The sequence below is a fragment of the Parus major genome, chromosome 3, assembly GCF_001522545.3.
Source record: "Parus major isolate Abel chromosome 3, Parus_major1.1, whole genome shotgun sequence".
In the NCBI taxonomy this organism is placed as follows: Eukaryota; Metazoa; Chordata; class Aves; order Passeriformes; family Paridae; genus Parus; species Parus major.
Genome location: NC_031770.1, coordinates 91,612,654 through 91,638,046, shown reverse-complemented (window position 1 = coordinate 91,638,046; position 25,393 = coordinate 91,612,654). Strand labels below are relative to the sequence as shown.

At 33.2% G+C, this 25,393-nt stretch overlaps 1 protein-coding gene across 2 annotated transcripts in view; it reads right to left on the bottom strand.

The window, feature by feature from the left end:
• The window catches only part of CSMD1 (CUB and Sushi multiple domains 1), a 1,067,087-nt gene that overhangs the window by 236,252 nt on the left and 805,442 nt on the right, over positions 1–25,393 (bottom strand). For both annotated transcript variants that reach the window (XM_015621308.3, XM_015621309.3), the window contains exons 13-17: positions 14,370–14,552; positions 12,161–12,487; positions 10,187–10,381; positions 5,509–5,647; positions 1,060–1,247 (exon numbers count right to left, since the gene is read on the bottom strand). In XM_015621308.3, coding sequence (XP_015476794.1) covers positions 1,060–1,247; positions 5,509–5,647; positions 10,187–10,381; positions 12,161–12,487; positions 14,370–14,552 — 1,032 coding nt within the window. The remainder of the gene's footprint in view (positions 1–1,059; positions 1,248–5,508; positions 5,648–10,186; positions 10,382–12,160; positions 12,488–14,369; positions 14,553–25,393) is intronic.

The window sequence follows — 25,393 nt, the reverse complement described above, 5'->3', positions numbered from 1 at the left end:
TGGTTTTGAAAACACTGAGTTTATCTACTTAGCACCCCCATGTCACTAGTTATTGTGATGGCTTTCTCTCTGCGGTGTACACAATTGTCAACACAGAGTAATCGACCACAGAAATGCTACATCAGCATGATGACAGATGCTGACTAGTACCAGAAGATAGACTGCAGCAAATTTTAGCTGTGTTACATGAACATATAGAACACAAAGCAAAATGGAGACCATTTTTGCTCTGTGAGAAATCTAGTGTGAGGAAAAAACAATATGAACAATGAAGTTGTGATTAACTTAAGAAGTCTCATGGAGCAAATGCACTGACATAGGTGTGAAGTGTTTAGCAAACTTTCTCTGTACAACTTTTTTTTACTATTTTGACAAGTTTTGATGTGGCTACAAAATATATTTGGACACTAGTCTATATTCAATATTACAGCAAATTTATGGCAATCAGACTAGTTTCCAAATAAGAACAACGGATAAAAGTGATGTTACTAGGTTGGCACAACCACAGTTAACACATAAGCTCTCTTCAGTAAATAATTAAGTGAATTGATGTATTATCGTATAAAGACCAGTGTGACCATTTAATATATGATATTTTATGCACCTAATTTAAAAGAAAATGCTATTATGGTGATTCTGTAGTTCACATGGAGATATTATTATTATTATTTACATTTTGGAACCATTATAGATACGGTTTCCAAGTCTGTTCAATCTTACAAAAACTAGAGAAAGAGAAAAAGAGAGAAACTTAGAAGATAGGGGACACCCAAACAATATAACTTTAGCTGCAAGGGAAAGTTTATTAAATTAATTTTCATCTTATTAAAAAACTAGGTCTGTAAGGACTCTGAAGAAAATAAAAGAACTCATAAAGAAAAAAATTCCAAAATGAATACTTCCAGAGTTTTCTGGCAGTACAACATAAAGTAAACATAATTTGCTCTCACACAAATATGACTACCGAATTTTATTTGTTCCCACTTGTTTGCTCATTTTCTAATTGAGTGGTCTTTCTCAAGATTAAATAAAAATCTATTCAAGAAATACCAAACTTACTCTCATAGTGAATTAGGAAACCGACACTGGAACGACTGTTGTCCGTAGTGAATAGCAGATACATATAATTTCCAGTACTAATAAGGAATTGGGGTGCTTGTGTTCCATGGTATTCTCCAATTAATGGTGATGAATTTGCTGGCCCATCTCTGACTTCCAAAGTGTCATAATTAACTTCAGTCTGGAATCTGAAAAGGAATATGCAAATCAGGTGGTGGATGGACAAACGGTATTATTATATTCAACTGTTAGAAATGCAACCCACTCCTAACTGATCAAGAATACCATACATAAAAAAATTACATAACTACTATTCCATTCATGTATTACTAAAAATAACAATTAAAGAAGGCTTTATGGATCATCTTCCTTGCCTTGCTTTGTGGTATCGTAAAAAATTCATAAAGGATTGCACACTTAAGACGAGCCATATGACTGGCCTTCAAAAAAATATTTAGTGGGAAATCTGGGTACAAAAATTAAAATTGTCTCACACTAAATTGCATTATGAAGATCCAAGAATTTTTTTTCCCTCAGGTTAAGAAATAGTTAAACACGCTAGCAACATCTTCACTATCATTTCATTATTTCATCTCAACAATTTCATTATTAGAAATTTGCTATTTGGCAAAAGCTGTTTTATAGACAGCCAAGTGTTATATTTTTTTTATCCAAAAATTTTATTCTAAAATAGCTTGTTACTTTACTTTTAAGTAATCATTTTTGTCCTATGAAATAAAGCAGTAAAAAATACTAGATTTAAATCAAGCCTTCATTTTGAAATTCATTACAGTTATAATAAACATGACTTTTTAGTTTACTTTAGTGTGGCAAAAAAAACCCAGATAATATAGGCAAGAAGAGAAAGTAAAGAGACTAATGAGGGTTGATTTACTTGAAAAAATAACTTTAACATCAACAGCAGAGTCAATGTGTCTGCCAATACTAAACCACATCACATTTCTCCAGTTCATAATGGATATGTATGCAGTCATCTACTACTTGTTCTAATCAAACAGCACAAATCTGCTCTTTCTCAAGATGAACTTAAACTGGCACTTTTTAATATCAGATGCCTTTCAAGACAGTTTGTGGTTATATCAGATTCTGATATGCTGTAGCATCTAAACAAGGCACACAAAAATTTTCCTGTCAATGAAGTTTGTGCTATTATACAGATATCTACACTTCTCTGAATATATTTTCATGCAAACTCAATATTCTTATTTTCATCTTTCAGAAATGCATATGTTGTGATATTTTTCTCTTCTATTCCCATAAGGCTTGTTAGTTCGACTTCTGAGAGCAGCAGATTCCCTATGCAATACAGTATTATTTTCAAAGTGAATGCCCTTAGCTGTCTGCCAATATGGGACACATTTAGTGGTATAGAGATAAGAAACTATGTTCTTGTAATTAAAGAAAAGTGCAAAATATTAAACACTTGAGGAAGGAGAAATGTATGTGACATTCCTTCAAAGTGTAAATAAACTTTGTACTTCATTCGGCAATGATGACAGAATGACCTAGGTCCCATCCAGGTCATTATATTCTACAGAGCAAATAGCATTGGTCTTGTACAGCATTTTCAGACACATCAATATGGGCAAGAACAAGGTAATTTTTAGCAAGTATTTAGTATTCTTTCTAGTTCTTCTCTCATAGTTACTTGAAAACAAAAGCGCAGCCAGAAGTCAGAAAGCTTTTGCTCCACTATCAGAGCTAATGACTGCTGGGAAACTGACTTCGGCAATTTGTATCATTCCTTGCTCTTCACACAGAAAACTCTAGATTTATGGTACTTTATTTGGATGAGCTGGATAAATTCCAGATGATTTCTTTTACTGCTTTCTATCCACTCTGAGAGTGGAATGCAGGGCTTCCAGGTTTGCTAATACATTAGGCATTTTCAGGACCCATTTCTGGCAGTGATATCAGGTAGAATGGAATGGCCTACATACTATTAAATACATCCTTCAGGCTCTCAAAGAAGGAGATACTATTCAAATTTCCTATTATGAATGGTTGTTTGCACACAGTAACTCCTGGCCCTGTTTGACAATTACCTGGGAGAATGATGGTTGACAAACTCAAGAAGCATGTTGGAGACTATTTCTAGAATTTAGCTGCATAAACACATGAGGTTTTGTGTCTCAAAAGGCTCACTGATTCTATTTAGTTTACCAAAATAGAAAGTTACAGAGGGCATCACTAAAGTACCTGACAGTTTTTCAGTACCCTTCCATAATTTCAGAGGTTATACATTGATTTATCCTGCAGCAGAATGTTGAAAACAGACAGATACAGCTAGGCTGGTTTAAATACTTTATTTGTACTCATAATGAATAGACTCACGATCAATAATTGAATAGTTCAATTATTTTGACAGTTATGTTTGTGAGGGGAACTAATTAGGAATAAAGTGCTCTCAGCCAGCAATTGCAGTTTTCTTAGCAGGGCAGTATGACAACAATGGATGGCAAAACCTTGCTGAAGACAGAAAACAGAAAATGACTCTTAACAGCAATTGCTACTCTGAAAATGATTTTTATTCCCAGTAGATTCCTGCTCATGTCAAACTCAAATGTGACTTTATAATTCACTTGTCTTATTTTAAGGGTTTAAGGCAATTAATTGTCTTTTTTTTTTAATTGGACAGGATTTATTGTTGGTTTTTATTTTTAGTTTTTGCACTTTCCCTAAAGTGATAAATCAAGACAATTTGTTATTGGAAGTTCTTCATTGGTACTGAAAGTACCTAATTAGGGGTTACTTTTTGTGGTTTTAGTTTATTTTAATGTTAATTAGCTCACTCATATTAGTAAGAGATAGGATGTCCTTCAAATGTACTTAGATAATTTTAAAAAGACTTAAAAGATGCTGTGATGTACTATTCTTCATCATGTTGGGTTGGTTTTGGATACAGAGGTTAGTTGTATAAATTATCAAACTATTTTTAATCAATATTCAAAGTACCAAAGATCCTCAGGTCAGCTCTTATTCTTCTACCCCTTTCCTCATTACTTGAATCAATTGGATTTTACTTTTCTGTTACCCTTCCAGGCATTAGGCACAATCTGAAATGCAAAATGTTTCAATGTACAATAATCATAGGGTCATGCAGTCATTTGCTGCTACTTCTGGAAAGTTTCTAAGGACTCTGGAAAGGCACATTTGTCTAGCAACATTAAAGCTTCATTAGCTCAAGAGTGAGATAATTTACATTATTAATATCACATTTGTACAAAGCTTCATTCTATTAGGTATGTCTGTGAGGCACATCATATTGTAAAATATGAAAAGGTTCCATTTTCACCAAACTAGACCAAATACTTGAAAAAAAATATTTTATTTGTTCATTAATTGATAAAATCAATTACTGATTTGTAGTTTAGTAATGTTATATCAGACAGCAAAGTCAGTTTTTCTTGTAAGCAATAAAAAGGTTTTCCATCAAATTTTTGTGTTCATGTTGACAAAAGAAAATAATTTTACTTCAAAAGCAAGGTTACACTATTATTAACAAGCATAACACTTTTAGTACAATTTATAATATGAGGTAGTAAAGTTACATAATTTTCTAAAACTGCCAGAAAAGCTCCATAAACCTCTGAAGAAAATTGGGAAAAGTTTTTACTTAGTCTACCAAAAACAACAGGCTGAATGGTAATACTGTTTTGCAATTGAAACAATTAGGAAATGGGAACAGAATCCATTTGCTAAGAATACTGAGACAAAGTTGAAGTAGATAAATTGTGTATCTGCTGTACTTCAAAAACTATATGTGATCAGAATTCTCCATCTTATATCAGAATTATCCATTTTATATCAGGGTAAACTCCAAGCTCTTCTTTAATTCCATTGTAGTTCAATTTGCATATGAAACTCTAGAATTCTGCTAATGGAATATGTTTGCACATATTCCATTATTAGTCTGTCTAAAATTCAGAAAATTAAGTTTCTTAACTGCACCACATATCACAGAAGTCTATTTTTCTCATTAATTTTCTCAGAAATATTATCATCACACTGTTAGGGTCATTTGCATTCAACCATCTGCAACTTCAGGCAATGCATTTCCTTTGATAAAATTTAAATGCTCCTTCTTATAACTAAAACTGCAATTTTCATTTAAAACATCCCTGAAACTCAGGCTTCTGACCATAAAAAACAAAAACAAAAACTTGCATATAAATATAAATCTATAAATACTAGGAAATCTTTAATAAGGAAAAAAAAATCTTAAAATTCTGGAACTTCCTTCCGAGTACAATGGAAGCAAACAGACATTAGAAAGTTTTAATTTCCTACTTGTAGGAATAGTATTGTGAGTGTTGCAATGAAGTTCCTTTTTGTGGTTTTGGTTCTTAAAGTGTATACTTATTCTTCAATAATAAAACAAGTATTTATGCTCAGACTTTGCTTCTTGTTTGTCTTTATGATACACACCTGTCAAAAGTGATCTTAATGGAATGTCCTGGTCTTGCTTCAATCACCCATTCACAATTAAGTGAGTCTTTGTAATATCCTGGCCACCCTGGTGGTAAGATAACACCACTTGATGCTGTCAAATGTCCACCACATGGTGCTGAAAAAAAAAAATCCATACTTTTAATATACAGATATATTATTATTTTTAATATTTCCAATATATTATATATTCAAATAAATTGCAGAAAGTCAACTTAAAAAATGCATAGAAATATAAATTTTATATAGTTTTAATAGTTTAACACAGTGTTATGAGCACTTTGTTTTCTTCAGACTCAAAAAGCCTGCAATGTATCTTATCAAGACTTATTACTCTCTATATATTTTAACACACAGAGCATGGCACTTGGGTCTTCCAGCCTTCCTTCTGCTGAAAAACACAATATGGTATTGAAAAAAATGATACTGTCTCATCACACATCACACGTGATTTACACATCACAGTATGATTCCACATTTATGTGGAAACATCAGACAAATTGTTCCAAGTATTTATTACCATTGTACTGTGACACCTTTTTGAGCAATGACTGAACTCAGTGGAACTGACAGTTGTAAGTATTCTGTTGGATCACAGAAAGGCATAAGTTGAAGGGGATTTCTGGAAACCATGTAGTCTATTTCCCGCTCAAAACAACAGATTGAACAGAACTATGTCCAGTTAGGATCATGCCTTTCCTCCAAAGTCAGACACTCATCAGACTTTCTGAGCAATCTGTTTTAATGCTTGATCACTCTCACAGTGCAAGGTTTTTCTTATATTTAAGCAGAAATCTGTGTATTTCAGTTTCTGTTCACTGCCTCTTGTCCAGTCATTTTACACCATTGAGGAGAGTCTAGCTCCACCTTCTTTAAACTGTCCTATCAATTTCCTGTACATATTGATAGATCCCTCTTGAGTCCTGAGCCTTTTCTTTTGCAGTTGAGGCAAGCACAGTTCTTTCAACCTTTTCTTGTATGACACATGCTCCAAGTCCTTACTTAACTTTGTGATCCTTTACTGGACTCATAGCAATTTGTCCACATTTTTCTTATACTGTGGATCCCAGGAGTGCACACAGCGCTCCCAACATACCCTCACCAATGCTGAATAGATGGGAAAGATCTGTCATTTATTCTCAGCCCAGCTCTCCTGCCTGTCTCGTCCCTCTGAACAGTAGCACAAATACCTGGCACACCAGCCACTCCCCCCAGTTTTACATTATCTGCAGACTCGCTCAGAGTAAGTTCTGCCCCAGCGTTCAGTTCAGTCCTGAACATTTTAAACAGTATTGGAGAGGGGATTGACCCCTGGGCTACACCACTATGAATTAGCCTCCAGTTGTATCTTGTGACACTGCCTACAGTTCCATGAGCCAAATAGTTCAGTTTTCAGTCCACTTCGCTGTTCACTTCTCTAGTCCCTACTTCATCAGTTTGTCATTGAGAATTTTGCATGACACCGTGCCAAACACATTACTAAAACTGAATATCCATTACTCTCCCCTCATCCATCAGACAGTTCATCTCAATGCAGAAGGCTATTAGCTTGGTCAGGCATGATTTCCTCTTCATAAATCCATGTTGATTACTCCCTGTCACCATAGTTTTCTTCATTTTATCCTTGGTTTTGGCTTGGACAGGGTTAATTTTCTCACAGTAGCCTTGAGGGGGCAGATTTTGGAGCTGTGTGGGCATACCTGGGTGGTTATTCTATAACACTCACACTGTCTCTGGGGGACATAAATCAGGAACTTCGCTTGCAAAAAGAAGAGAATGTGACACAGGGTGGAGTAAAAACATGAGCAGGAGGAGCTTTGGGGGGAATTTTGTCTCGGTGGTCACCCAGGTGTAGAGCCTGGTTGGGTTGGTTGGTCAGGCAAGCAGGGGGTGAGCACATTCTTGTATGCAAATCACTCTGTCTTGTATACTTTGTTACTAATATTGTTGTTCTTATCTCTTTGCTGTTTTCCTATCTCAATTCAGAATTTCTGCCTTTTGTCTCCCTCTCACAGGAGCGGGTGGAGAGGAAAAGAACAGCTACATGGGGCTCAATTTCCAGCTGGGTTTAAGCCACAGCACATGGTTTGGAAATGGTTTTGTTGCAAGACCTTTCCCAGTGATAGAGATGGGACCTGTAGCTCTTCAGGTCTTTCCTCTTTCCATTCTCAAGACTGAAATTTGCTTTCTTCCAGTCATCAGGATTCTCCCTGGTTTAAATCAGCTTCGCAAGATATTGATGGATAATGACCTTTCGATGTCATTGGATGGCTTCTTCAGAATTCTTGGCTGCATCCCATCAGACCTATTCCTATATGTCAAATTTGTTTAAATGTTCTCTAACCCGATCCTCCTCCATGAGAATTTTTTTAAAAAAATGTATTGCAAGAGGGCTACGAAAATGACAGGTCTAGACAGCAAGCATTTTTCAGAGCAAAATTAAAGGACTTTGGAGCAGGACTGAACAACAGCAGAAATGACAGAACAAATTTAGGAAAACATGAGTCCTTTAAAAATTTAAGCTCTCATGGCACACGGCCTTGGGATGTAATGTTTTACTAAAGGCTATGGCACAGCATAACACAGGAACATTTTCAAGGTCAGGTAAATTTATCTTACTATCATTTATATTGTCCTTATAGAAGAACTCAGTGGTATCTTTATCAGAAAATTACATATTTCAGTGCAGGAAATCTTGCTAGATTTCTTCTTTTTCCCTAAATAGTCACAAACCAACCTACAATGCCATATAGAAATGGATGGCAACATGAATTTATGAGTTGTAAATTAATATGCCTAGTTTTATTTCAATATTTTTAGCAACACAATAAAACTAATGAGAGGTTATTTGATTTCACTTATGAATTGTACATATCTCTTGGGATTTTTTCCAGATATGAGTGGGAAATAAAAGCAACCCACAAATCCTGAAACACACCAAATTTTCCTTGAAGCAAAATGAAAGGCTAGTAAAATGGCAGTTACATTAGGTGTGTACACTTAATGAGAAAATCAGTTCATTTCATTGTGTTCTTTTAAATTTAATTTCATCATACTATGAACAAGAACAGTCATAAGACTGTTGATCCTCAACTGATTGCAATTCTCCATGTACATCGTATTTCAGGTGTTGCTTAAGAGAATGTTATGAATAAAAAAATACAAGCAGAGCAGCAACAAAAAAACAACAGTTGTTCAGAAATCTCAGACAACTAGAAGCAAACTAAATTATATTTAGGATTCTTAGTCCATACTTTAATCCAAGTCCAGAAACTCACTCAATTATCAAGATAATATACCCCAAATCAGTCTATTATTTTAATCCTTTCCTCATTAAAAGCAAGTAAACATTCCAGATGGTCAAAAAAATTATAACTGAGGGGTACTTATATATTTTTCTGTAAAAGTAATTTCTGGATTTTTTTTCTCCTTTTTTTTCCCTTCAAAGTGCTTAGCACCAGTCCTTAATCTATGCATTTTCAAAAAAAAAATTACACAAAGATTGCACTGAATACTTTAATAATTGATATTAGAGATTCAAAATTAGAAAAAAATCTTCTGATGAAAAACAACATCCTACTCCCTGCATTGGATTGGGTTTGGTTTGCTCTAAGAATGAAAGAAAAACCCTGCTCTCCTGTGTAACATGCTTTAGTCAGGGTACGAAATTTTGCTAGTACAACATCCAGGTTCACATACACTTCTTCTAACAGACTACAGACATGGGAGTGGGGGGTTTCCAGTATTTCTAAATTTTCTTTGAAATGCAGAGTCTTATGAGGACTGAGTTCACAAATTGCCCAAATAATCAGAAAGTGATATGATCCAGATCCTTAAGTAATTGCAATGACACTGAAATTAATGGAAATGTGAGATTTAGAAGGTTTGGATTAGTTTCTCTCAAAAAAAATCTTTTAAGTTAGAGCCTGTCTATGTATGTATTGTTTAACAAAAGGTATACATTTTGAACATGACTTTTAAAAAACATACTTTAGTCATTTACTAAATGTACTCATCTGCTTTGACTTTAGGATCTATCAGTTGAGCATCAAGAAATTCTTCTTACTGTATTTCATTCTAGAGAATTTTAAACCTAAGTAGAGCTCATCTTAGTCTGCTTATTCACCTAGAAAAGGACAAGCAAATAAATTTGGAAATATTTGGGAATATCATGAATATTAAACATAGCTCTGGTTTCCACTATATTTCTCAGGAGTAAGAGTACTGCAGGTTATAGTATTACACACAGAAATTCATGTGTACTTTCATTTTGAGAAAGTTAAAGGGGCAAATTTTCAAAACGGACTTTCTATATAGAAGCTTGATTTACTTCCTGTGTGGTAAATAATTATGTTCTTCAGTGTGTTACAGCCAAAACTGTTATAGCAGTTATAATTCACAAACAAGTAATGATGGTGACAATCAGAACTTGTAAACAATAGCAACCAGATTTTTAAAATGCTAATTTATTCCAAGAATATAAAAGCAAGTTATCTTGGTTCTATTACTGTGCTCTCACTTGACTGGAAGAGTGTTAAGATGAATGAATAACTTCAGGTAAAGCAGTCTTATTTATGTGCAAAATGTAAAAAGCAAGCTAAATTTAAATAGTGTCATTATTCAAACTGTAGGTGCAAAGTAAAGATTGTGCCCTTACCTTCACAACGTGGGACAGTGGAGCTCCATACCACATTTCCATCTTGCATAATACAGGTTATGGATTCAGAGCCTTGAGTCTTCACAAAGCCATCGTCACAGTGAAAGGAAACAGAACTCCCCAGAAGGAATCTGTCTCCAAAACGCCTCCCATTTATAGGAATGCCTGGATCGTGACACTCATTCTGACCAAAGGCTGATAAAAACATAGCAATAATACCGGTAATAAAACCCACAATAATGGGAGTAATAAAATCCATCCCTTTAAACTTTGTATCTCTTTTTTTTTTTTTTTTTTTTGGAGGAGGAGAATAATATTTCAGTTTTAATACAGTTGTAATAATATGTAACACATATAACATAGTAATGTACAATTCAAAATATAGAAAATTTCTCAATAAAAAGTCAACTTCAAACCCAATGACATTCACACATACGCAACATAGCTGGAATTCAGAAGTTTTTAGATATATGTGACTTAGATACACAAGAACAATTTGCCTAAATTTTCCTCTGGACAAAATCCAGCTGTTTTGCCTCCAACATAAGGGAATTTAGGTTGTTTAATCTGAAGAAAGGTAGGCTGAGGGGAGTCCCTACTGCTCCCTTCAACTACCTGACAGGAGGCTGTAACAAAGTGAGTATTTGTCTCTTCTCACAGGTACCAAATGATAAAGCCATAGGAAATGTCCTCCCCTTTTTTCTTCCTGCCATTTTTAAAAGGATAAAACTGAAAAATTATCCCTTCCAATAAAAGCAAAAGCCCAATTAAGGCATCTAAAACTTAAAAAATATTAAAATGAATGAATTCCAGCTTTATGTGGGTAATCTTTCTAAATAATGCAAGAAAACACCTTGGCCACGAACACTATTATTTTAATTGACACAATACAGGAACATTGCAAAAGGTCTCAAAGACAACTTCATAGTCAATTAACTTCTATAACCTTAAAAGATCATTTCTTCATCTAAAATAATAACTTCTGTATAAGTAGCTTCTTTGAATGACTTATAAAAAGTCATAAAAAAGAGTTAGCAATCTATGGCAAATGTAATAATGTTTTCTACATGACAATGCTGTTACTAGTTTTCTTTTGAGAGTACTGTTTAGTAATATATTTTTATAAAAACAAAACTGAGTGCCATCTGTGGCCAGATATTTCTTAGCCTGGTTCCCCAAACAGGAGAGATGATTTTCTCAGTAGCTCTCTATACGTACATGATTGGTAGGTCCACATTTAAAAACTTTTGGACTGATTGTCCAGTTACACTTAAACTTTGTACATTTGCGAATTTCCTTCTCAAGGGAATTCTTAAAATTCTTAAAGGGACAGTAGCTAGATGGAAGAATTATTTTAAATTAGTGTATTCTTCTAGGAAACTCCTCTGCATCAGTTCAGCTTTGTTCTAGACACTAGAAAAACCACAGAGTGTAACTGTTATGTGGAATGCAGAAAAGAGATCTCTATTCTTAGGGGTTTGTATTCCTAGATTCCACCTCATTCAAATAGAAAAAAAAACATACAAAAGCAAAGCAGGTTCCCAGAACTGTTTATTTGCACTGATGATTACTTTTATGCTTTTCTGATTAAAACCTCAATATTTGAGATCAAAGATTAATACCTTTATAAACTTATTTCTGATGTTTCTATTGGAAATCATATTAAATTACATTCACTGGATATTTTTATGTGAATGGTCTGGGCTTTACTTATGGGGTCTATGTTTACACAGTATGAAAAAGAAAAAATAAATAATAAATAATGAAGGGAATTCCTCAGCACTATCACAATTAAAATAAATAAATGATAAGGAATCAGATAAACTAATGAATACAAGGAAGACATCTAAAAATACTGAAATTATACAATCATGAAAATTTACTTCTGTGTTATAAATATAAATAGGTTGTCTGTTTTAATTATTATGAAGGAAGCATATAAGTAGGTATAAAATAAAATGCAGAAGTTCTTACTTGTGTAAGTGATATTAAATCCTCTTCCAGTGGTGGAGTGATCTGACTGAAATTCAAGTCTTACTATGTGCCCACTACTAGCCAATTGAGGAGGAACCTCATTGCCAGAAAATGTGCCAAGAGGTGGTAGATCTGAAATCCCATCATCTTTGATTGTAAGGTAGTCAAATTGAGGTTCTACATCAAAGTCGTTGAAAATCAGATGGATTCTACTTCCTGGCTCTGAGATGATTAACCAAACACAATTCATATTGTTCCCATATTCCTCAGGATAATTTGGAGAAAGAATAATTCCAGATGGGGTGGTGAAGTTGAAGAAACATGAAACTAAACAAAAGAACAAAAGGATTCTCAAAATACTATACACAAACTTTATAAATGCTTGTCTTTCTATTTTTTTTTTTTTTATTCTTGCAGAAAAGGATGATTTTGAGGCCTGAATTTCAAAACTACTACACATGCAAGCAGAAAATGTTGAACACTTTCAGAACAGTTCTCCAATGTTTTGTTTTTTTTTCTTTCCCAAGTGAATCCAAGTGACTGAAGCAGGGCATGCAAGAGATTAGCATGTAACCAATACCAAGGAAAGCAAAAGTAATTCTTGATGCACCAGAATTTGCAAAAAAAAAATGGCAGGTTTGTTCTAAAATTAGGATGCAGTATCCGAATCTGAGTGATTTTTTTTTCCAAATATGCATTAAACTGTATTTAACAATCAAAAAAAATATAAAAGGCCAGTTTTGTCTGTAGTATACAAAGTTCACACTGTAAATAACAGTGGAAATTTAGATGTGATTGAAATCTTAATAATATATGGTCTGAATTTATTTTACCCTAGTTTCCCTTTGATGACATAGAACATAACGAAAATGATGCGCAGCTGTCATCCTTTTTTACTCTTTTGAGCCAATTTTTGTCTTGACGTTGCATAACTGTTTTCAGAGTTTTGACCTTGTGACTGGTACTGTAGCCAGAAGTGCAGTATATTCAGAAAGGGAAAGACTCACTAAGTATTAGATAACACAAAGGACAACCATTATTTAGCTCTTCAAATGTGTCAAACTGAACGCAGTGTATGTAAATAAATGTTACAGATTCCATGCTCTTTCATAGGCCATGCACATATGTAACACTGGAAGCGTAGTAAAATATTCTACATTCTCAACAGAAACTGATATAGCAATCCAGCTATATCAATGCAATACAGCATCATGAAAAAAACACTTCTGTCTTCAAAGGGAGCTGCAGCTGAACTGTCTCTGTGCCTAGGATTTACATGCCTTTATTTAGACACATATCAGCTTTGCAAGACATATTGAGAATTATTCTGGACCAGAGCAATCTTGCTCAGTTTGTTATGTCCTGTACCAACACAGCTTCAAAGTACATACATGTCCAAATAGAGTAGGACACCTCACAAAGGTTTTTTATGGCTGTCAAATCCAGTACTGATTTGCATGACTATTTATAGGAAAACTTAATGTGATCTGCTGAACTGAAATGCCTAATATACCTGTGTACTTGAAAGATTTGCTCTATTTTACAAGAAAGGTAGAAAAAAAAAGGTAAAAATCTCAACCTAAATAAATATCCTCCCAAATAAACAAAAACACACAAACTAACAAACAAAAAAACAAAAAAGCCTTCAACCAAACATGCCTCCCCCCCAAAAAAAAAATCAAAAAACCTCTCTTATACATATTGTTTTTTAAAACACAAATCACAACTAATGATCTTACCTAAACTTTTCCCGATTGATATTCTTAACTTCTTTATATTCATATTCAGACCTTTGTGGTATATCACAAAAAAAAAAGCCAAAACAAAAAAACAAAACCCAGTCTTTTCTTATGTGGATCTGCAGGCTGCTTTGCTCTTCCAGAATGAAATGTGTATGTGCCACTGAGTCCTTTTGAACACTTATCTGCTATTAGGAATAGCACATTTAGAATCTAATTCAACACGCATTTACATTAAGAGAGTTAAGTGGTTCAATTACATATAAAATGAGTGTAAAGAACATTCTAAAAACAGTTCTGCGTGATGTTCTCCATAAATGAGCTTCTGAGTCAATTGAAAAAGAAACCAAACCATGACGGACAAAGTCAAGGTACTTTGAAGATTTTCCTGTTGATTAGTCACAAATGTTAAGAAATACAAGAGGTTAAGGTCAGAAAAGTAAAATAGAAAAAAATATAATAATTCTTACAAACACAGCTGGGTTTGTTGCCAGACCACTGGTTATTTTGTTGACATGTAATCATTCTCTCTCCCACAAGTTCAAAAGCTGCTTGACATTCAAAGGTAAGTGTGTCTCCATGCAGAAAACTGCTGCCGGTCCTTTTCCCATATGATGGAATTCCAGGATCTCCACAACCTCCTTTCTCTATTTCTGAATATCAAAAAAATTTAAATACAATAAGAAGAATATATTTGCAACCAATTTATATGCCACTATCAGAAGTACTTTCAAAATATTTGGCATTATACATTAAACTAAGATTTACAGCTGAAAATGAACTAGAGGTAAATGCTGTAAAAAAGCCTCAAAGACGACTTAAGATCTGAAGTTCTTTCACAAGCAAATAACTTCCATACCTGCATTGCTGAAAATAACAAAATACTTTCATTTAACTGCATGACTGCACCGAATTACAGCTTATTTGAAGGTAAAATTATAAAGCCACAGTCTCCATCCTACCCATGGAGATATACTACATGTAGGTCATTTTTGTGGCAAAGAAGTACTTGTACTAAAGAATCTCTTAACTCTCACACCTGCAATTCCATTTATATTAACAATATGATTAAAAGTATATAATTTCCTAATAGAGTCAATAGATTTCAGTTTAAAATAGCTTAAGTATAATAAAAACAAAACTGAGGAATTATTTCTTAATCGCATATTTCAAATTAGAGCCAAATTTTTCCCAGATGCGTTTAGCTATGCTGGAAATAAACTAACATTTTGGACACTTCAAAATATTCCCTAGGAACTCTGTTTCTTAAATTATTTAATTTGTAGATCTCAAATCCACATAAACCAGATAAGGCTAAAAAATTCAAGTCTTATGAAATTTATGAATACCATAAGTATTAGAAAAGAAAATATAAGTATTAATTGCCTCTGATAGAATCATCTTACAAAACAGTATACAAATGGCTGCCCATCAGAAAATGAAGGCTCCATTTTTTTGCCATTGAATTGAAAGCAATTTTTTTTTAATTAACTTGCCTTTGATTAAAAAAAAGAACAACAAAGCACTTCTGATTCTATAAACTATGTTGCTGCAAATGTAATAAAATTATGTAAATCCGTTTCAAATGAAAGTCCAGATAAGTATGTACAGAAAGTACAGTTCTTGATATTTAAATATTTCACAATTCAATTCAAGGTATAAAATCAGAAACATTTGAGATAACAAGAAAATTAAACTCACTGAGTAGTATTAAATATTAACATAATTGAACACCATTGAAAATGTTTGCTGTCAAATATTGCTAAATCTAATAATATTAAATCCCAGCAGAGGTGCATACCTTGACACAGCAAGAGAAAGTTTAAGATACATAATACAAAATCATGATATGTGAAGTAAATCCACTATGTTTACACCCTTAAAGCAGTCATTAAGAGGTTGTTGACAGGCATGTTCAGAAAGGCATGGCACATATCTCACAATTGTCTTCGCTTGAAAAGACAAGTGTCTGCTAAGGAAGGCAGAAACTTTTCTTGAAATGGGAAAATGTAAACTACCCTCCCCATCCAAGACAAAAATGTAAGAGTTTTCTTGGCCTGCTGGTGATGCTGTGCCTGATATTCCCATTATTATTTTATTAAAATAATTTGTCTTAACAGAAAGTTAGATTGTATAAATTAATAAAAGCATTTTCCAAAATATCCAGTACATAAATAAAATAAAACATTGGCAGAGCAATTTTATAAAGAATATTTATAAACAAAATTTCAAAATTATACATACCAATGCTTTAATGTAGCATTTGTCTGTTCCTACTGAGATATTTACTTCCACAGAATAACACTAAAACCTGTGTTTTCAGCTATGCATGTATTTATATACTTCATGAAAATGTGGGGAGCCACAGAAAATCAGAATATACATTTTAATCACATTTTAGAAGTCCATCTCCCTCAAGACAGCAGAACTGTATCTAATCTAGCATGTGAGAATGATCATAAACTCTTCACCAAATTCAGGAGATGAACCAAATACTTTGTTATTAATGTATCACCTTTCATCCAAGAATGCCCACATGGGCAATTACATGGGTAATATACAATTCAGACTTGTAAATATCTTATTTGCAAGCACAAAAAGATGCACAAATTAAAAATATTACCACTAATTTCAGATAAAACACTTAAAAATTGTTTGATTCTTTGGAAAAATTAAGTTTTAATAAAATATCTCTCAAAAAACCCCAACTAAATGATAAATTTAAGGTTGAATGGTAAGTTTCAGGTTTTACCCTTCAATAGAAGAATTTTAGAAACAAATTATTTTATATTGAAAAGCCAAATAACTCATAAAAAATGTCAAAATTAATTACATTAATTTTATTTCTATTTAAACATTTAGGGTCTGTTCTTGTTTGTTCAACATAAAAACAGTTCGGAAAACATGACAGATTTATAAAACTCTTCTGAGGATGTCTTATTTGCATTTTGACAATAAATAGCTTGAAAAATTCCATCCAGGTCTAGTAATCTATATCTCCACCATCTTTAAATTGAAGACCATATGTATCCCTAACAGAAACGTACTCTTGTCAAAAGTAATTCAGGCTGACCGAAAACACTCCCTGTAATTCATAGAATCATCATAGGGTCATAGAATTTGGGTTTGAAGGGTCTTTAAGATCTTCCAGTTGTAACCCCTTTGCCATGCATAGGAACACCTTCCCAAGTTCCTCAGATCTGGCCTAGTCTTGAATACTCCCAGGAATGAGTATCCACAACTTCCCTGGGCAGTCAGTGCCTCAGCACCCTTATAGTACAGAATTTATTCCTAAAATCTCATCTTAAGCTACCCTCCCTCAGTTTAAAGCCATTCTCCCTTGTCCTATCTCTAGATGCTGCTGTGAAAAGTCCCTCTGCAGCTCCTTGAAGGCTTTGGTTAGGTACTGGAAGGTGCTCTAAAACATTCACAGAACGGGTTGTCAAGATCAGAGCAGGCAGCTCAGGGAAGTGGCTGAGTCACCATCCCAGCAGTATTTAAACAATATTTAGATGTGGCACTGAGGGATGTCATTTAGTGGTGGAATTGGCAATGCTGGATTTGTGGTTGGACTGATGATATTAAATATTTCTTTGATTTGCTTTAGCAAAAAGCTACATTTCCATTTAATTAACAACCCAAAACTAAGGGAAGATGCAGAAGGCCAAACCAATGGTTTTGTATTTACACATAAAGAGTACTCTTCCCTTATAACTAGATCTAGAGTAGTAGGCATGTAATGATTCCTAACACTTTTCTGTCCTCTGGGATTTTGCACAGATTTTTTTTCTTCATTGTCCTTTTCGGTACCTGTTTGACTTGTACTGATTTAAACAGTGAAATTTTTTTTAAAATATCTAAATACAGCTGAGATGCACTGTGTGCATTACTCCAACACATGCATTGATTATTCTGTTTCATAAATTGAAAATATTTTCTGTATCAGTTTGCTGAAAAAGAGAACATTTCAGACCAATTCTGTTGAAGTTATGTTGAGCTCTTAGGAAAATCCTATGGGATAGAAAATGTTCTTAAAATAACAAACATGAAAATAAAATCTATGCTAACCTATTTAGCATGGTAATTAAAGCCCTGTTCGTTTAGGAGTACTCTGTGTACTCATTCAATGTTGGACTCCTTTTGATCTGAGTTCTTAGAGCTGTGTGAACTTCATGATGTTTGCACATAAACACTCAAGCCTAAATTTAAACATCAGCTTTCTCTGGTTACCAAAATATTAGTATTGATCTTATGCAATTGTTCTTAGCTTTCATGTACGCTATTTCAACAGCCTGGGGAAAGAGACTTTTCATCATGTTTGTAAACTAGAAATATTTACTCAGTTTCAGGCAGTATTCCTTCTTTAATATTAGAAGAATGACAAGATTAGATTTATGACTGTCACATTTCTGTTACTCTGTTTTCTTTCAAAGGAAGAAATATGGCAATTCAAAAGCGATAATAAGCATTTAAATATGTATCATGGCTACTATTTGAAAGGCGTCACATTGCAATTCAAGTATTTTTTGATATAAAGACTTTGACTACTGTATCTGAAATACATAATAAAATAATTCATAGTTTAAAAGATTTTTCACACTTAAGATTATTATTCATGGTAGGAGTAATTTACTTTTTTATCCCCCTTGTTACTAGATTAAAAATACAGTTTAAATTAAATTTTTAGTGTTGCCGTGATTTCATTCACACTATCTAATATTCTAGTTCAGATGATTAGTGAATTATCTTATCATTAAATCTGAATCTGGATACAACTCAAAGAGTATAAATAATTATCTCACACATTAGTAATTCAGATGTATAAATACTAAATGCATGTTTTTAACACATGTGAGTTGAACAAAAATCAATTTTTGAGATATAAAATAAACCAGGTTTTTATCAGAAAGTTATTTAAATCCTAAACCAATTATTTAACAATATTTCATAATTATCATCTTAGTTATAGACAGGATAGATCAAGGGAAGCTATGGACTGTCACAAGTATACATTTCCCAAAAAAAAATAAAGTATTTAACATTTAAATTCTGAGAAGTCACAGAAATTCATGTTTCATATGCAAGAAAAGTAATGATTTATTTTATTTCCTCTTATTTCTCATGTCTCCCTGTGTTAGCAGTCATAATACCAAATGTAGTTTAAAAACACAAAGGCAAAACTCTTGTACAAACAGAGCCTTATAAAGAGAGAAGGGATAGTAAAAAATTCAGGATTGCAGAAGAGGACATAAGTAAAGGAATGATATTAAATACATGATTCCTGTAATAGAACACAGGAACTACTACTGAAAAAGAAATCCGTAAATCAAAACTAATACAAAAAAAAATTTCAGATAGCACATAATTGGACTATAAAAATGGCTGTTAAAGCTAAAATGAGGTTGGCCTACCACAAAAAGAGGATGGCCATACATGACACTTATAAATGATCACAATTTTATCATTATTCCAGTAAATTTCTTCAAAGAAATTTAACAATGCAATTTATTATCAGTCTCCAAATATAAAAAGAGAAGGCCTCCTTCACAGATCATATAGTTCCCAGCAGCATTTTAAAAGACTCTCACATTTTCTCTGAAATTTTTTGTCCTTGCTGTTATCAAAAAGACCACAGATCATATCCAGTAGATTAATTTTTGCTGCTTCCACCTTATTGCATTCTGTATCAATATTAAAAAAAAACAAAATGAAAATTACTTTAGTATCAGATCGATGAAAAAACAACAACTTTCCTAGGAAGTCAATTTAAGTTAACAGTTCACTATCATAGCATATGGTGGCTTGCTGGTAATAATAATATCATATTGCATCATCTCTTATAAAAATCCTTGAAAGCAATAAAACAATAAAACAGAAAACAAGCTTTACAATATGTTCTTTAAGTTTTATATTTGCCATGTACTTAAATATGTTATTACAGAATGCAGAAAAAGAAAAGGTTGGTTTGTTTACAATCAATTTTACATGTTGAGGGGTAGATGCAGGTCAAATCTGAACAGCAATGAGGAAGAAGAGTTTTACTTGTTGCAAAACCTACTGATGATATACTTTCTAACCAAGCATGGTTAGAAAATTACCATTCATTACCAAAATTTGTAGAAAAATAAATCTGGGAAAAAAACCCCACATTATTATGAGTTTTCAGGCACAATGATATGTTCTGATTTGACAGCTAGAACTCCAGCTGTCGGGCATACTAGGTCAATCCATGAAACTGTAAACTGTTAAGAATTACTGGGAAAGGAATACTACAAAACAGAGAATAGCATTCTGTCCTCACACACAGACCTTCAAAAATTTCCTTTCCATGTTGAATTTTACATGTAGTACTGCTCTTCCATTTAAAAAAGCTAATATTAGAACTAGAGGAGGAAAACAAAAGATCAAAGTTACTATAAAAATGAGGACCAATTAAACAGACTGCACATCTCTTCTAGGGGGTGAAATACACGTGTTCAAAAAGTTTTTGGACAAATACATGGGAGAAAATCTGAATGAAAGACATATTATTTGAGGCATGCATCACTGTAAACAGAAAAAATACTCTGTTTCTTGATTTATCACTGTATAATTGACCATTTCTTCCCTAAACACCTATTATTGTCAAGTACCAATATGCTTTTGGTCTCACTGTAGATTTTTAATCTAATGTTTTGTGATGAGGAACATGATATTGTTCAAATTATAGTGTTCATCTTGCTTTATTACTATGAAGAGTAGGGACTGTCAGCACAAATGACTGAGCAGGGCCTTAGACAAAAAGTTAGCATGAGGTTACCCTGTGGAAAGAAACTTAGAATATTATTGAAAATAGGAAGTACAGGAAAAATGAATTTCATCTTCCTACAGAAATTACCAGAATAACATAAGGATGAATATTGTGAAAAGGAAAACCATGGAATGAGGCAGAAGGCAGTAACAAAATTTGTAGAATAAAATTATCATTAAAATTAAAAGAAAAATAGCTAGCTGGAAAGGAGAATGAAGAACACATTCTCTTATCTAGATAAAACATGTTTAAAAAGAATTAAGAGAAGGGCAGGATAGGAAAAGAACAGCTTAAGGACCATTTAGAAAATGCAGACACATTCGAGGGAACAGGACCTAATTAAATTCAGTACTTAAGCTGAAGCAGTCAATGAACTATTAGCAATTATTTTCAAGAACTTATGGAGAACAAGGGAGATCCCACATCACTGAGCAAGGTCACATATATTAACTGTCTCAAAAATTGGAGGGAAGAGGAACCAAGGAATTAAACAAATACCTGTGTGTTTAATTTTTCAAACTAGGAAAATTATATGCTTTATCTTCCTTTACAGTGGAATATACTTAAACATCTTACAATTATCTTAAGTCCTGACAAGAAAGACATTGTAGCTGTCTAGAAAGAAAATCAATGAAGTCTCACTAGCAAGTCATTTGTAACAGGATTGTAAATTCAACACTGATCCTAAGCAAAGTAATGGAACCACCAACATAAAACACTATTTCTAAAGAGTTAAAAGACAAAAATATAATTACCAGTACTTAACATGGTTTTATGGAAAATTTGCCATGTTATACAAACAATATGTTTTTCAGATTATAAACTCAGATGAGAAAATATATTTGGACTTCTTTCAGTCATTTAAATTAGTGACACATGGCATTTTAATTAAGAATTGTCATAATAGAAAATTAATTTTGCACACATTAAATGGATTGCAATTAGATAATGATAGCATTTTGAAGAAAAAATATGGACTAAGAATTATCATTAGAAAATATAACTTCTTCAATTACCTTAATCTATACGTGTGTTAAAAAACCACCAATCCTAACAGTTTGTTACAGAAATATTACAGAAAAATAGGTCAAGAACAATGCCACACTATTTTCAAGATGTTTTAACCTGACATATATTATAGGTGTATGTCTTCTGAAGCACATCTACCCACATAAGCACCACTTTTTCTCATGCTCTTAAAAGAAATCCTCACCAAAATCTCAAACCTATGACAGCTAAGAATTTTGTAAAATAAAATTAATGCTAGATGGGAGGACCTTATTTTCTCTGAATATCTACTTCTTTACCTTAAGGTGGACGTGCCTCCACTTTAAAGACCAGGAGTGATAAGTACAGTTTCATAAAACAAAATGAAAGATTAAAATCATGCGTGGACTTTCTGGAGCTTCAATTCAGTACTTTTTTAATGCAGGTTGTAGAAGAAGTGCTCAAATGAAAAATGTTAGCTTTGGAAGCAACTGAAAGTACCAATACCAGTACAGTGTGAACATCCAATTAATTTTTCTTTATTATGTTTCAGTAAAGAAGGAAGAAGGATGAAGTATTGATCCAAAAACATTCTTCTGAAGAAAATAAATAAAAAGAAAAAGAGAAAACATCTTTAGGCCTTACACTTCTACATTCTGCCCTTTCAGGATAAATCCTGCCCTCTAGGGTTGGATTCAGTCCAGCATCTTTTAACCATTTTTGGCAATGCACATGTTCTCAAGATCTCAAAGTTTCTCTTTGGTTAACTCTGAGATTGTATTGCATGGGTGCTCTTTCCGTCTAGAGAAATGTTCCTTTTGTTCTGATCTATATCTTGTATGTTTCAATTTTTTTTCCTGTGCCTCCATCCTTGTTGGCTCCTGTCCCCTTGGTCACCCAAAATTTCTGGGGTGGGGTTAAGGAAGACAAACTTTCCTTCTCTTTCCAAAGATGCTGACATGGCCAAGGCTTACCTGCAGGAGTTTTCCCAAACAAAACACACTTTCTGAGGAACATAACCTAACACAAAACTACTCTGCAGACAAGCAAAGGAAATCTCTTAGAATTCAGTCTGGAAGCTATTCCATATAAACATATCCATATGTACATGAAAATATTTTGTAGGCATAGTATACATTCACTAAAAGAAACGAACAAACAAAAATGCATGTGTTTTTATCAGTGAGAGCAATTAAAAACTGAAATTTCATGGAGGCACACAGGGGAGTCTTCATGAGCATTATCTATTTGACTTTGCATAGACAGATTTGACTTAGTCTGAAAATTTCCATTCAACATCTTGGTTTTCCATTTTTACACCCAGAAGAAAAAAGGAAGGAGGACAGGTTGGGTTACTATGGGGATTTAATGGTGTTGGTTGTTTTGCTGAAAAATGTCTCTCTCTGAACACTGTCTGCAGAGGTTAACTGCACAAACCTAAAAACCACAGCAAACTGCTACATGGAAATCCTGTGTTTGTTACTCTATAACAAAGTTTAACTATGGCCTTCATAGAATAACCAGGGTACAATTAAAATCTGTTCATCAAAAAAAAAATTAATTTTTAAAAAGTGTTTGACAAATACAGTGTTGTTTTGGTTTGCTGCTGGGGTGGGGTTTTTTGTGTTTATTTTATTTTTTTTTTTCAAAATAGCACAAGGGGGGAAAAATTTAAATTTATATTTATGTCGTTCCTATCAGGTTCATGTTCTGGTGAAAACACATCCAAATGTCTGTACTGTAGAGAAGCAAACAGATCAGGCATAGTCAGATTATTCTATATACTTTCAATCTTGGCAGATTAAAAGACAAACCCAATAAATAGGTTGCACCCACTTTTCTTGAGCATATTGTGAGTGGAAATTTAAAAATGGAATTAATTGAATGAATGGAAATTAGGAAAAAAATATTTTTGACATACATTTTTTACTAAAATCTGTTAAAATTCCTCTTCTTTTTCTGCATATTAATTGTACCAAAATGGCACAGGAAGAACTTCTGGCCATGGTTCCAAGCATCTAATTAGATTTTGAACCAAACTCAATATGGTAATATTTGGAAACACAATCTGGCAAAGTTCAGTTGCACGCTGAATAAGCTTGAGAAATTATACCCACCAAAACTCAGTAATCCTTTCTACAGAATGCTAATACAGCACCATAGAAAAATTAACAGACACAAGCATTTTTACCATGTTCTCTCTAAAGGTGATTTTAGAAAAACATTTCACTGTTTCAGAGGTCATAGAGACATTAGCAAACCGAAAGTGGCAACAAATGTTAAGACCCTGGAATTATCAAACACAGATAGATTGAAATGTGGTGGGTACTGTAGATCATAGGAAATATCAAAAAGGTTTATATCTTCTGCCTCATTTAAAGTCTTAGTTCTTCAAGGAAGGCTATGCAGGTGCACACATGTTAATATCACTCTTTAGCATTGAAACAAAGCCAAATATATTCACAACCTGATAAAAATGGTCCTATTTTTTTTTTCTTCCAAACAATTGAAAAAACACATCAACAGGTAAACCTGGAGATATAGACTGGAAATAATTTACATATGTATTTACAAGGACTCATGCTTCATTTATTTTTTATATTACAACTGATACTGTTAGAGTACCTGCAAAACATTCACTGCTTTCTTTTGGGCTCTACTTGTGGTGATTTTGTTTTAAAGTAAATAGTACTCTGCTTTCTAAAAGTTTCTTCAGCATCACACTATTCTTTGGACACTGAAAGGAGAAATAGAGGCCCTTTGAAAACACTACTAGTACCAAGACTTACAAGTGAATTGTAAAGGAAATGTTCTTTTAAAATCTTTCCATAATGGCCTACTGAAGAAAGGCCTGGCCATGGCTATGCTGGCCTGGAAAGGTGAGAGGAGAGGTGAATGTACAAGGCAGTAGCAAACTGTTTTTCACTGACAGTCAATGCATTGCATTCACCTTCATCTACACATATATCCCATATATTCCATTTTTTCACTTAAAAACCTTCACTCTACAATCTTATATACGTGATGTTCTGAGAAAGCCAAGACTACATATTTTAGATAATCCATTTTCTAGTAAATGTTGTTAGTTCTTAATGATAAGAATAAAACTGAGTTTTCAGAAGTGCTCATATGCAAAAAAAGCATGCAAACACACACATTGCTAAGTAAGGTATCATTGTAACTTTCTGTTAACTTAATTCAGCAATTCTTATCTATAATAAAATCTGAATGGATTTTTTTGTACATGCTGCCATATATACAACAAAGAAATCAAATGCACAAAATCTGAATTTCAATCTTGATAATGTTTTAGTTTAGGAAGAATTGTTTTTCTCACATTTCACAGCAACATAAAAATAAGCCATTATTTCATCTGAATAACAACCCTCTTTAATCTAAATTGCTAATAAAATGAGAGAGCAATATAAAAAAGGCTTCACTGGAGGATATGCTGACTTTGCAACAAGTGGAGGTGTTAGTATGTAACATCAATTTCAAAGTATAAAATTTATGTCTGTTTATGACCTGAATAGATAAATCAAGCAATGTTTAAAAGGACTTGGGAAAGATAAAAAGTTCTGAAGAACTTTGAAGAACTCTTCAGTGAAATAATACTCTTTATAGAGGATCTTACTAATAGACAACTGTGCATCAGGATTAAAATCTTCAACTGTTGCTTAATATTTGTCACAGATCTTTCTTTAGCACGAGCCAGTA